At 42.5% G+C, this 15166-nt stretch overlaps 1 protein-coding gene across 3 annotated transcripts in view; it reads left to right on the top strand.

The window, feature by feature from the left end:
• The window catches only part of hsd3b7 (hydroxy-delta-5-steroid dehydrogenase, 3 beta- and steroid delta-isomerase 7), a 49449-nt gene extending 43595 nt beyond the window's left edge, over positions 1 to 5854 (top strand). For all 3 annotated transcript variants that reach the window (XM_008115400.3, XM_062984013.1, XM_062984012.1), the window contains exons 5-7: positions 2256 to 2355; positions 3198 to 3360; positions 4352 to 5854. In XM_008115400.3, the coding sequence (XP_008113607.1) occupies positions 2256 to 2355; positions 3198 to 3360; positions 4352 to 4776 (688 nt within the window). In that variant the 3' untranslated portion in view covers positions 4777 to 5854. The remainder of the gene's footprint in view (positions 1 to 2255; positions 2356 to 3197; positions 3361 to 4351) is intronic.
• Positions 5855 to 15166: the final 9312 nt, after the last annotated feature.

Below are 15166 nucleotides of genomic sequence, written 5' to 3' on the forward strand. Positions count from 1 at the left end.
CTCATCCAGAGAGCACTGAACCTAGCTGACATCGGATCTGGACCAAATCTGGCACATAGACCTAACATGGCCAACTGTGCACACAGGCCGGTTTGTGTGTGTGTGTGTGTGTGTGTGTGTGATTGCCCTTGGCAATCTTGGCTGTAGTTCATCCTTATCCAGAAAGCCCTGAACCCAGCCAATGGCGGATCTTGACCAAACTTCACACAGACCCAATATAGCCAACTGCTCATACAGGCCAGGTTTGGGGGTGACTGACCTTGGCAAATGGGAGTTGTAGTTCACCCTTATCCAGACAGCACTGAACCCAGCCAACAAATAACCCAGCTGACAAATGCCCCTTTTCAAATCACCCAGATCCCCAAGCTAGTAGAACTAAAGTACAGTATTGTAGTGTCATTTAAAATGTCTGTGTGTTGTAGTTTGTGTTTTTATTGAATAAAATATGTTTTAAAGAATTAGGTGGATTTACAAAAAATGTGGATTTACTATATACAGTGGTAATGCTAACAGATTCAGCTGAGATAAATAGATGGTTTCAGAGCCAAACATTTAGGACTTCATCTCTCATAATCTACTGCTCATGCTGGTTACGGATGATAGCACTTGCAATCCAACAACATCTGAAGTTTCATAACCTGTCCTCTGAATCCTAGGGTGGAAGGATGGCCTGGTTATACCATTGTTGTATTCTTCAACTCTTGCCGCCTTTCATTTCCGACTCAGGACAAGTTAAAATAAAATTCCAAACAGTGTGCCTAAGGCGATAATCTTCTCTGTTTGCATATGTGTGGTATCCAAAACAAGGAGTTTCCCCCTGGCTTTGGTCCAGGCCAGTGATCTGGGCTTCCCCAGAAACCTCCTTAGCAACACTATGGCAATAGCTGTACATAGAAACCCCAGAGATTGGGAAGGGAGAGATTTTTAAGTGTACAGTGCTCCCTATGGGGCATTGCTTTTGTCCTGGTCTTGAGAAACGTTTCTCTTCTAGTAACACACAACAATGGGAGGAAATGGGGGTACTGCAGGGGATAAGGTAAATTTGGCTCTGGCTTGCTTGCATATGCCATATTACATCACTTTCTGCAGATGTTAAAATGTTTGTTGCCAGTGTTTTGGCCTGAGATGGAGAAAGCAAATGGAAAAATGCAGCCAGTTGTGTGTGTGCAAGCAATGGCTTTTCTAGCACTCTGTGTTCTTATAAAGTGGATGGTGATGGGGAAAGGTTATACTCCATAGACTAATCTAGGGCTCAAACAAGCCAATTTTTAGGCATTAAGGGAGGGTCTTTCATTCTAGACATGATGGAACTGGGCCTGCCTTTTCTTCTCTCCCTCCATGGCCAGGGCAATGGCAGTTGGGATGAAGGGAGAGACCTATAACTGTAATTTTTTTTTTTACAAACACCCAGACTTTTCTAAGTTCTGTTTCTTACTACAGGAGGTGGGAAGAAATATTCATGGGGTCACATAACTCCCTAAATATAACTAACTTAAAGTAATATACTCATTGTGATAGGGTATTTGCTGTTCTGTCTTAGACAACAAATGTCTTAGTCAGCTTTGCCATTTCGATAGAGGTCATAGGATTGGGAATCAGAGTGGGATGGGAGGTGAGGTAAGGAAAACTAGAGCATCAGATTCCATGTGTGGTATTATAAGACAACTTTTCTTTTCATAGTGGAAGAAATAGTACCAGTCAAATCAATATCAGTTATCTTTTCTCTTAATAGCGAGAGTGTCTTTATCTCATGCTGCGCAGTACATTGTGTAGTAGTGTTTGTAGCACTATATAAATGCATTGTACCACAATATAAATTTATTAGTTGTAGTCTCTGGTGGTGAAATGGGCTAAACCCTTGTGGCGGAAGACTGCTGACCGAAAGGTCAGCAGTTCAAATCTGAGGAACAGGTTGAGCTCCCATCTGTCAACTCCAGCTTCCCTTGCAGAGACATGAGGGAAACCTCCCACAGGATGGTAAAACATCCAGGCGTCCCCTGGGCAACATCCTTGTAGACGGCCAATTCTCTCACACCAGAAGTGACTTGCAGTTTCTCAAGTTGCTTCTGACACGAAAAAATGCATTATTGTTCAACATTAAAGTATATTGTGAGTACCTTATTCTGTTAGCTCATTTTGCTTATTCTGTTAGCTGAGAAGGAAAAGGAATGAGCTTCACAAATGAGGTTCCTCTCTTTCTGCATACTAGAATCACTCGGTTTGATTGTTTATAGTGTTTTGTTCTTCCTTTGCAGAGGAAATGAAAATACTCCTTACAAATCCATTCACGAATTGCCATATCCAGTTAGCAAAACGAAAGCTGAGAAGCTGGTGCTTGAAGCCAATGGACGACCGGTAAGACAGACTGTCCTTCTCTGTGGAATCAGCATAAAACAAAGGAACTTTGTGCCATTTTAATAGATGAACAGATTTATCGCAAGACAAACTTCTGTGAGCCAAGACCTTTGACAGATACCTAAAGTAATTCCTTGATAGATTTATCTATATCTCCTAAGGATACATTTTATGCTTCTGATGCAGTGGGTTGTAATTCATGAATGTTTATAGGGGTTTTTTAAAAACAAAGTAACGAAGGGTTGTGCAGCACCTTCAAGGTTATACTGCCTACCTTTCTGGGGTATATTAAAGTTCTGCTCTTTGAGGAGTTGAGTGTACCCTTTGAGGAGTTTGAAAGTTGAGTTGGGAGTGCATGCATTTCTCACATTACCCTCCAAATAGCCCTGTGAGGTAGGATAAGACTGAGAATGTGTGACTAGCTAAAGATCAGACAGTGAGCTTTAAAGCTGAGCAGGAATTTGGATCATGGGTTTCAGTGCTCTAAATTGAAAATGCTTGCACAGTCTGCACAAACAACACTTTTCAAAGATGCTGGACTGCAATGCCATCACTCCTAAGCAAGCATAGTTTATAGCCATGGTATCTGAGGACGATGGCATTTGTGGTTTAGTACATCTGGGGAGGGGACTAGGTCGGTGCAGGCACCCCAACTGCCATGCTGTTTTTGTCATGCTGGCTGGTAGAGCATTTAGAGAGCATCAAGATGGACGAGGCAACTCTACTTCATTGGCTCTTTATTTTACCACTTTGGGAGGTAAGAATGGGGTTGCCATTATTCTGTGTATGTATTTGCCAACAAGGGGAACTGACAACATTTCTCTCTGCTTCTTCTGTGCCAGATGAAAGGTGGGAAACACTTGGTCACATGTGCCCTTCGCCCAACTGGCATCTATGGAGAGAACCATCCACTGATAAAAGAGTTTTACAAGCAAGGGCTGCTCACAGGAAGATGGATGTTTCGGGCCATCCCAGCCTCTGTTGAGCATGGCAGGGTTTATGTGGGTGAGTTACGCTTCTTCCCTGGATTGTTTCTGACCCCTTTCTTCCATATTCACACTGAGCCAGAGCTAAGAAAAATGGCTCTTTTGGTACAGATTGTATCTCTTATCTGAAATGCTGGAACCATGTATGTTCCATGTTTCAGAATTTGTCGGATTTGGAATACTTGTATATACATAATGAGATGTCTTGGAGATGGGACCCAAGTCTAAACTCAAAATTGGTTTATGTTTCATATACACCAACATCCCTAGTCTGACGATAATTTTATGCTCAGTAAGTTTGTGTACACTTACCATCAGAAACCAAATATGTTACCATTTTATCTATCCATATAGATTTGGAGTATTTCGGATTCTGGAATTCCTGATAAGGGATGCCATATTGTATCTTAATTTGGTTCCTACAAATATTCAATGCCGATGTCTATCTCCAGTCCTTGATAGTACACAAACCTCCTAAGAAACCAGGGTCCTTTTCTCATGACCCAATTATAGTACCATGATTACATTTTAATTCAATTAGATTTTTTTTAAAATGTTTCCAAGCTGTGGATGGTGCAATTCACAGATGCAGAATGCAGTTTCGGTGTCCATATTCACTTAGAAGCTGCTGTGACATTACAATGTATGGGCATCTATTAAGTAAATTATGGGGTGACTCATGCACTGCATCCTCATGTGCACTGGAAACTAATGTGCATCACAACTCCACAAATCCAAGCACCGGTTGGAAGTGCTGGAGCCTGGTTTTCCAACCATCAGAAGTCATCAATGCATATTGGTGCCCCCTTTAGAGAGCATCTTTGCAATTCACCAACATGGTTTCCATGCATTTCTGCAATAGGGTTTATAAAGTGGCAAAACATAAACCATGAACAAAGACTTTCATTCTTATGACAAGGGGTTGGACTGGGCAGTTCTCGTGGTCTCTTCCAACGGTATGATTCTGTGATTCCTAAGCTTGTTTTTCCTTTTCCCATTCTCTAACATAGGCAATGTGGCTTGGATGCATCTCTTGGCAGCCCGGAAGATACAGGAGTCCCCCGTGTCTATGGGGGGCCAGGTGTATTATTGCTATGATTCTTCCCCTTACAAGAGCTATGAGGACTTCAACATGGAGATTCTGAGGCCCTGTGGCTTCCGCCTCCTGGGCTCCCGGCCCCTGATACCTTACTTCCTCCTCCATCTCATTGCTTTTCTCAACGTCTTCTTGCAATGGGTGCTGAAACCTTTCTTCACATATGCCCCCATCCTCAATCCCTACACCTTGGTCATCGCCAGCACCACCTTCACTGTGGCAACTGACAAGGCCCAGCGACACTTTGGCTACAAGCCCCAATACACCTGGGAGGAGAGCCTGAGCCGCACTGTCAAGTGGCTTCAAGAGGTGGACACTCAGACGCAGGCTGGGAAATAGACCGCCGAGGGATGGAAAGGCGGAGCAAAGAGATGTCCCAAAGGAAAATCAACTCCAATGTCATCTACCCAAGGAACATCTTTGCAAAACTGAGACTTTGTCTCATCTAGAGCATTGAATCTGGGTGGACTCTGGCTCATGCTATTATATATTATCTAACAGTGCCTTTGCATTTTGCCTTCATCTAGCACATAAAACTGACTTAGCACTGCACAGAAGTCAAAGATGAAATCTTTACCAATAGACAGGTAGTTCATCAAGAAGAAAAGAAGAGGAAGCAGAAATAGATTCATGAACTTTGAGATACCATTCATGACTTTTCCAGATGCAAATTCCACAACCAGTCAACTATGTCCTGGATCATGCCTAAGTATATAGGACAGTGATGCATATTTCAAGTTTGGTATCTCTTGGGAGAGCTTTTTTCTGGAAAAGTTCCCATCCATTTCTGACATAACTTCCGGATCCAGATTTTGCTTTTGGCATCACCACATATTCCACACATCTCTCTTTAGTGGGAGCCACTTTCTCCCACAGATTTCTTCTGTCATGCTCTTCTTATATTCTGTCACCTTGGTAATCTTGATTTTGCTGGCAATGATTGTGCTGTCGCAGCATGGGCTGGCAATCCATTCCCACCATACCACAATCCAATTCCAATTTTTCATTCTACCTCAGTCACCACTACTGTACATTACTGATTCCAGTGCAATAAGGACTCCAGTCCACATTTTGATTTAATTTAGCCAATGCTTAATCATTGGAACGGACAAGATAAAATTTCCTTAGTATTACAAAACATGACAATGCAACATGCTCATGATGCCATGATGTAATTTTTTATATGTGTGTGTGTGTGTGTTTGTGTGTGTAGGGCTTGTGCAATGGGAAAGTGACTGGAGAATTTGTCTTCAGTATGGGAAAGGTAGTCACATTTGCTTAACACAAATAAGGCTGCTAGAATTTCTGGGTGAATCCTAAAAACTAAAGGATGAATTCTGAAGGGACTGAGAGCAGTTTTTGACATTTGCCTGTTTGCTTATATGTGGAATCTAATAAAGATGGGACACAGCTAAAAGCTTCCTTCATTGATCTTCACCTTGCAGTTCTACTTCCCCCTCCCCATAGAATATGGCTGGGGAACATTTTATAGGACTTCACTCTCATCATGGAGCCACGGTGGGGCAATGGGTGCTGGCTGGACTGCTGACCTGAAGGTTGGCTTGCTGACCTGAAGGTTGCCAGTTCAAATCAGTGAGACGGAGTAAGCTCCTGTCTGTCAGCTCTAGCTTGCGGCCACATTAGAGAAGCCTCCCAGGCATCTCCTGGGTAATATCTTTGTAGACGGCCAATTCACTCACACCAGAAGTGACTTGAAAGTTTCTTCTGACACAATAAAAAAGCTCCCATCATCCTCAGCTAGGGTAGTCAATGGTGTGGGGTCATAAGAATTACAACCCATCTTTACAAGACTGAACCCTATTTCTGCAATCCAGAGCTCTGAAAAGCTAGTTTTGGGGGAGTCACCATTCTTAGAAAACCTAAGTAGACATGCTGGATGGGAGATTTGGGGACACTGTAGCAGTTTCTTGATGCTTAGACCATAGATTATTTGTATACAAAATAAATAATTACATATAAGTAATATAAAAGTAAATGGCATATAGAGCTTGCATATTTAAAAAATCAATATCATTAAAACAGTTTAACAACAATACTATAATTGTGTTGTCGAAGGCTTTCATGGCTGGAATCACTGGGTTGCTGTGAGTTTTCCGGGCTGTATGGCCATGTTCCAGAAGCATTCTCTCCTGACGTTTCGGCCACATCTGTGGCAGGCATCCTCAGAGGTTGTGAGGTCTGTTGGAAACTAGGTCCGATGGGCAGTGTAACTAAATGGAGGTTGGGATGTGGAATGGGGAGCCAGCACAGTGTGATGCATTGAGTGTTCAAATCGGACTCCAGGAGACAAGGACTCAAATCCCCATCCAACCATGGAAACCCACCAAGCAACGCTGTCTCAGCCCTAGAGGAAGGAACCTCCTCTAAATAAACCTCATCAACCCATTTCTAGAACAGGGTAGCTAGAAGTTAAAATTGACTTGAAAGCACATAACAAGAACAACACATAGAACATTTTCAATAAAATTAAAGGGGTTGGGATGATTTAGCTTGAGAGGAGAAGGTGCTAGAAGTGGAGTGAATAATAGGATAAAAGTGTATAGAAACAAGCACGTGGGAGAGAAAGTGTGGGAGAGATTATTGCTGACTTGGCTCCCATTTTTGGGAGACAGATGGGGATATTATTCCAGTTAAATTAGTGTATACATTAAACATGGGACCCTTTTCCAGATTAGCAGGTGTAACCATTCCTCTCTCCAACCTTTGGGCTTCTGTCATTTATCTTGTCCTTCCTACCCCTTTAATCCATTCCTGTATTACAGGCTTGACCTTATATATGTACTCGAGGTTCTATTGGTTTTACTGTGGTTCATGTCAAGATCAAACTTAATACAAAGAGATATAACCAGTGGCAAAAATAAACAAGTAGATGTTTATTGAGTCAAATGCCATTAATATATTAACCCTTGAACTCTCACTCAATCACAGCTCCCTAAACTATATAATCCAAACTGTATCTCTATCAAATCCAAAGCCCACTTGGCCGCTTGCGGAGACAACCCTGGCATTCCCTGAGCTTAAGTCAGGCCTGCTCCCTCCTCCTTTACAGCAGGTTCTTCAGGGGGGAGAAAGAAAAGTCCTTCTCCTCATTAGTGGAGAATCTTTGTTTCTGAAGATGTTGAGTTGCCCCTGCATTTGACAGCATTTAGAAGGGGGTAGGACAAAGATGGGAGTAAAAAGCTATGAGTGTCTACACTGCAGTATTTGGGAATTTTATTTTTGTAGATCACAACTCACAAAATGCCCCAGCCAACATGGGCAACAGGATTTGGAAGTTGCGGGCCAACAAGGAGTTTCCTCCAGCTTGGCATGGATAGATGCAGCCTTCAAGTTTATAGGCAGAGTACAACTCTGGCCTCTTTTACACTGCCATATAATCCAGATCATCAAATCAGATAATCCACATTATCTGCTTTGAACTGGATTATAAGTCTACACTGCCATATAATCCACTTCAGAGCAGTTAATCCGGATTTTATATGGCAATGTAGAAGGGTCCTCAAATTCATTTACTGAAGATTAGGACCTGGGCATGGCTACAGATGTCACGGCCTGCTGGTGGGCTTCCAAAAGTTGTCCTCCTGGTCATGAGGGGAACAGAAAGCTATTGCTCTAGACAGTCTTCTGATGTACTTGAATTTCATGTACAGGTTGAATATCCTTTATCCAAATTTGGCATTTGAAGCGGCTTGGATTTCAGGATATTTGTATGCTCCTATAAGGAGATACTCTAGAGAGGGCACTCAAGTCTACAGAACTCCTATACATTTAATATATTCCTTATGCACATAGTGTGAGAATAATATTATATATTAATGCTTTTGTGCATGTAACAATTTAGTGTACATTGAACCACGTTCTCAGATACCCATAAGGGCAATTTTGGAGGATTTGAGGAGAAGGGATGCTCAAACTGTACTAAACACAGAATGTATTGACAGTTCAAAATGTATTTTATGCAAATAAATGTATATTGACTTCAGCATAAATAGCTGGCTCCTTTTCTTCTGTGCTATGGTATGGTAGGGGCAATAATAAGTCAATTCAGGAAACCTATCCAGAGAATACAAAATGGATAATTTGAAAGGACACAGGAAAGCAAACAAACCATCCAGTGTTAATACTTTCATCATTCCATAAAATCTCTTTTATGCTATCCCATGATGTTGGACTGAAACCTCTATTATTTCCAGGATGAATAGTCCACCACCAAAATGTGTTACCTGTTCTTAGCTGCATATTGTTGGCGGGCATTTTACAGCAAATATGGTATGCAAAGCCCCAGCATAGCCAAGGATAAGGAATGCTGGGAGTTGCAGTCCAACAACATTTAGATCCTCTGAAGATGCCAGCCAGAGATGCAAGTGAAATATCAGGAAAAATGCTGCTGGAACACAGCCATACAGCCTAGAAACCACACAATACCCCAGTGATTCCAGCCATGAAAGTCTTTGACAATACATTGAACATTTAGAAGGCCACACTCCCCTGTGGTACATTAAAAGACACTTGCAAATCATCCTTGTGTTTACCAAAATTATAAGGAAAATATAAGACTTTCAAGTCAAGGAGTTTGTTCAGAGAGGTTAGTAATTGGATCATTTCAAGAGTGATTCATCAAGGTTAAGGGGTCCAGTAGGTAAAGGTTTTTCCCTAACATTAAGTCTAGTCATTAAGACATTAAGTGTCTGACTCTGGGGGTTGGTGCTCATCTCCATTTCTAAACCAAAGAGCAGCGTTGTCCGCAGATGCCTCCAAGGTCACGTGGCTGGCATGACTGCATGGAGCGCCATTACTTTCCTGCGGGGGCAGTACCTATTGATCTACTCACATTGGCATGTTTTCAAACTGTTAGGTTGGCAGAAGCTGGAGCTCACCCTGTTCCCCAATTTTGAACTGCTGACCTTTCAACCAGCAAGTTCAGCAGCTCAGGAGTTTAACTTCCTGCACCAGTGGAGGCTCTACTTCATAGAAAACTGGAGAACCAAAAACCTGTTTAATTTATAACATGCAACCATCAAGAAGTAAACAGAGACCTGTTTTTTCTTTTGCCAGTGAATTTAATATATGCTTTCCTGTACTGGCTTGTGATGGTTAGGACTGATAGGATGTGTAGACTGAAATTTTCTGGAAAGGGCACATGATTTCAAAGCTAGCTTTAAAGGGGTCACTGCATAACCAATGCCCTTTGTGCACAGAGTGAAAAACTGGTTTAAAAAGCCTTTGTCAGCACATCTGAAATTGCAAGAGAGTGAATGCCTGCTAATGTGATGAAACAAACATACAACTTAACCACAGATTTCCTCTGGAAGGGGCTAGAAACATGCAGAGAAGGCCTGAAGAATAAAGACTTTGGGAATCAGAACAAAACAGAAAAAGGGAGGGCTACTAGGGTTTTAGGATCCAGATATAAACACAATCTCAAGACATAGCACTGAGCTTTGGTACAATCAATGCATAAAAAATCATACCAGAACTCGGAAAAGTGGAAATCTCCTATCCAGACAGTAATTTTGAAGGCACACAATAACAAAGCACACAAAATTATATGCATATTTTAGAGCATTAGAATTTATCTTTTCTGGCATCTGCCATGCCATTGACCTTTTCACTTTCTAAAGAGAAGCGCAACAACTTGACCAATCTTTGGGATCCAAGTGGCTTTCTCTCTGCCACTCACAAACTGTTTGACTCTATCAATAGTTGCTTAAACAACAAACCACCCCTTTTAACTTTTGACCAAATCAAGGCTCCCAATGACTGGGATGTGACCTCTCCCTCTCTTTGTCCCCATGGGGTGGGAGGAGATGGAAGAGAGCATTTCAAAACCAAAATTACAGATGGGAGGAAACAATGCGGAAATTGGCAGCCTGGCTTGCCCTTGGCGAGAGAGCTTGGCTATTGCCCGTCTCATGTCCTGTTCATTCCTGGAATAACAACATAGTGGGACAGTGGAAAATGTGTACAGGGGATGGATTTCTGCCCAAGCTGGGACCAACCCAGTCCAATACTCCAGGTGCCTGCTTAGGCGTAGCAGAAGTGAAGCAGCCTGGAAAAGCTTCCTCATGAACTTAGACACAAATTGACTTGAGTACCACTGAGGTTTAGCATTACCACCGCAATGGAAGGTGGGTTTGCATTAGGAGTTTTGGGTTGTCATGATTTCTCCTAAAAGAAGGCTGATAGGAACTGCTGGTCCTCCTGATGAGGATGAATTGGCTAAACAAGACTGGGGATGATAAGAATCTGAGTCTTCAAGATTGGGGAGGGTGAGTCTAAAGTTTCCTGAGCCTTGTCCTAAAGCATCTGGCAACTGTACATGGTGCTGTGATTTCTATTAATGATTCTTAGGTGACCACCATTGTTACCAGAATTCCGTGAGATGGAGAATTTATTATAAAACCTCCTGATGAAAACTGGACAAACAATCTGTCCAGTGATCAGAGATTATGTATGCTTTTTGACATAAACATGTGCAACTGTAGTTTAAGGGTCCTTCAGCAGAACTGTTCTAAGTTGTTGAAGGTTTGTGACTATAGTAAATTAAACCACTCAGTTGCACGCTGTGATGCATTTCCCCACCACTCTGCAGACAAATTCACTCTGACTTGAATACTATAACATGTATACAAGACCCTTGCCTTTCCTGGCATATTAAACAGACCCAAGGGAGACCGGCAGAAAAGGTCAGGGGAATGATTAATATCTCTTTACAGCAAGGAAGGTCCCCAGCATGCCAAAAAGAGGCTGTTGTAAGATCTCTATTGAAAGAAAATAACCATTCTCTGGATCCTACTATCTTGGATAACTATTAGCCAGTCTTCACTTCTGGGCAAAGTGACTGTGGCTCTCAGCTTCAAGGGTAACTGGATAAATCAGATTATCTAGATTCATTTCAATCTATTTTTAAGCTGTAGTCATTATGGGACAGAGACAGAGACAATTTGGTTATTATGTGGGATGACCTATGCCAGGACCTGGGCAGGGAGAGGCTGCAGCAGTTTCTTATTGCTTCATCCAGCTATGAAGGGCACCATTTTGCACCCCCCCCCCCATGGAGCAGAGTATCAACTATTACTATATCTTGAACTCAGTTTGCAGCCTTGAATATAAGGTAAGTGTGAAAGAGGGATATTTTAAAATCAGCCCAAAAAGTGGATTAATCAGGACTTTCATGGACCTACAGGGACAGTTGAAGGGTATAAAGCAGCCTGAACTTAAATATTGCCTTTGCACATTGTGACCCATATACTTGATCCTGAGGCCTCCCAGTGTATTGCAAACTGGCATAGTTAAAGACATAGGATGCACATTCCTTCAAATAGCCTAGTGGCATGATTTCTTGGGCATGATGCCCTGCATCAACAACATATATATTCCAAAACGTACACTTTCTAATGGGTCTTCAAACAGTTCAGGGAGTTGGATTAGACTTTCTAGAGTGGACAAGCTCTCTTTTCAAGGCCTAGTATGTCCTGACTATTCTTCTGTTTTCCTTATATTCTGGGTCCTGTGATAAGATTCTAGAGGTACCTGCCAACTCATCTGAAGCAGTTTGAAAAACCAAGGTGCTTGGAAGGTACTGACTTTGTGGCCTGGGCAAATACTGGCCTCTAGTGGCATTCATAGAATCATAGAATCATAGAATCATAGAATAGTAGAGTTGGAAGAGACCACATGGGCCATCTAGTCCAACCCCCTGCTAAGAAGCAGGAAATCGCATTCAAAGCACCCCCGACAGATGGCCATCCAGCCTCTGCTTAAAAGCCTCCAAAGAAGGAGCGTCCACCACGGCCCCGGGGAGAGAGTTCCACTGTCGAACAGCCCTCACTGTGAGGAAGTTCTTCCTGATGTTCAAGTGGAATCTCCTTTCCTGTAGTTTGAAGCCATTGTTCCGTGTCCTAGTCTGCAGGGCAGCAGAAAACAAGCTTGCTCCCTCTTCCCTATGACTTCCCTTCACGTATTTGTACATGGCTATCATGTCTCCTCTCAGCCTTCTCTTCTGCAGGCTAAACATGCCCAGCTCCTTAAGCCGCTCCTCATAGGGCTTGTTCTCCAGACCCTTAATCATTTTAGTCGCCCTCCTCTGGACGCTTTCCAGCTTGTCAACATCTCCCTTCAACTGTGGTGCCCAAAATTGGACACAGTATTCCAGGTGTGGTCTGACCAAGGCAGAATAGAGGGGGAGCATAACTTCCCTGGATCTAGACGCTATTCCCCTATTGATGCAGGCCAGAATCCCATTGGCTTTTTTAGCAGCCGCATCACATTGTTGGCTCATGTTTAACTTGTTGTCCACAAGGACTCCAAGGTCTTTTTCGCACACACTGCTGTCAAGCCAGGCGTCCCCCATTCTGTATCTTTGATTTCCATTTTTTCTGCCGAAGTGAAGTATCTTGCATTTGTCCCTGTTGAACTTCATTTTGTTAGTTTTGGCCCATCTCTCTAGTCTGTCAAGATCGTTTTGAATTCTGCTCCTGTCTTCTGGAGTGTTAGCTATCCCTCCCAGTTTTGTGTCGTCTGCAAACTTGATGATCGTGCCCTCTAACCCTTCGTCTAAGTCATTAATAAAGATGTTGAACAGAACCGGGCCCAGGACGGAGCCCTGCGGCACTCCACTTGTCACTTCTTTGCATGATGAAGACGACGCATTGGTGAGCACCCTTTGGGTTCGTTCGCTTAGCCAATTACAGATCCACCTAACCGTAGTTTTGTCTAGCCCACATTTTACTAGTTTGTTTGCCAGAAGGTCGTGGGGGACTTTGTCGAAGGCCTTACTGAAATCCAGGTACGCTACATCCACAGCATTCCCTGTATCGACCCAACTCGTAACTCTATCGAAAAAAGAGATCAGATTAGTCTGGCATGACTTGTTTTTGGTGAATCCGTGTTGACTATTAGCAATGACCGCATTTGTTTCTAAGTGTTCGCAGACCACTTCCTTAATGATCTTTTCCAGAATTTTGCCTGGTATTGATGTGAGGCTGACCGGACGGTAATTGTTTGGGTCGTTCTTTTTTCCCTTCTTGAAGATAGGGACCACATTCGCCCTCCTCCAATCTGCTGGGACTTCTCCCGTTCTCCAAGAACTCTCAAAGATAATTGCCAGTGGTTCTGAAATAACTTCCACTAGTTCCTTCAGTACTCTTGGATGTAGCTGATCTGGCCCTGGGGACTTGAATTCGTTTAGAGTGGCCAGGTGTTCCTGGACAACTTGTTTCCCTATTTGGGGTTGGATTTCCCCCAATCCTTCGTCCATTCCGTGTTGCTGAGGTTGAAGATGGCTTTCTTTTTGTGAGAAGACCGAGGCAAAGAAGGCATTAAGTAGTTCTGCCTTTTCCCTGTCCCCTGTCGCCATCACCCCATCTTCTCCTTGCAATGGCCCTATCGCCATTGTTTGGATAGATTCCTGCTGTAGCACCACTAACTACAGTAGAGTCTCACTTATCCAACATAAACGGGCTGGCAGAACGTTGGATAAGCGAATATGTTGGATAATAAGGAGGCATGAAGGAAAAGCCTATTAAACATCAAATTATGTTATGATTTTACAAATGAAGCACCAAAACATCATGTTAGACAACAAATTTGGCAGAAAAAGTAGTTCAATACGCAGTAATGCTATGTAGTAATTACTGTATTTATGAATTTAGCACCAAAATATCACGATATATTGAAAACATTGACTACGAAAATGCGTTGGATAATCCAGAACGCTGGATAAGCGAGTGTTGGATAAATGAGACTCTACTGTATATCTCTTTCTCTTACCTGACTGGCTGTATAAAGCACAGAGGGCAAAGGACAATGAGCACATCTGGATTAGCACATTGGTCCATTATGGGAGGAAAGAAAACAGGGAAAGGTCTCATAGGCCTTCCATAAGGCATAGTCGGCTAGAAATCAAGCCCACCTTCGCCTGGATGTTATGTAATAACGTAAGCCATCTGATGTAAGAGGTAGTGATGCTATCTATCTTTCAGCATCTTCTGCTCTCTATCCATACAGGAAACTGCAGGAGGTCTGACATATTAGAAGGATTAGCTAGTGGGACAAATGGAGAATTATCTGGACTCCTTTATGAAATCTCTATGGAAGAACCCACAATTCTGCTGGATCTTGTGCCTTTACCAATTATTACAAAAATCCAGCTTCTAGTGATTAGCTGCCTCTTCCTCGTGGTTGTCATATGAGCTTCAGGAGAAGGAAAGATAGAATTGGCAGCATCCAGCAGTCTGTTCCTAGGCACATTTATTTAGAATGAATGTACTGGAACATCCATCTCAAAAATTGTCTGTTCCACTAAATATTAATGTCTAAGTATTGGAAATAGCCACATTCATACTCCAGGTAACACCAGAGTGCAATCAAGATATTAATGAGGAAGAACACACAAGCTAGGAAAGACTGCAGCAGTTTGCTTTTGTCTGAATCTAAGGGAAAACCAAGATTTTACTCTTCCCTCTGCCTACTATTGCAGTTTGAATTTAGACTTCAGCTACTGAAGTACCAGGGGGAAGTGGAACAAGAGAAGAACTGGGATATTTTGAAAGTAGCTGAAAAAGTAGTGTGACAGAAGATTGATTGGTTCTGCCACAAAGGACAGTTAGAGGTTTACTGGTTCTGTGCTTTTTCTTTTCCATTTCTCCAGTTTCTGTTCCTAGTTCTTTTCTAAGCAATAAATGCTAATATTTGGTGAGAAATGGTT

Source organism: Anolis carolinensis, chromosome 6, assembly GCF_035594765.1.
Source record: "Anolis carolinensis isolate JA03-04 chromosome 6, rAnoCar3.1.pri, whole genome shotgun sequence".
NCBI lineage: Eukaryota > Metazoa > Chordata > Lepidosauria > Squamata > Dactyloidae > Anolis > Anolis carolinensis.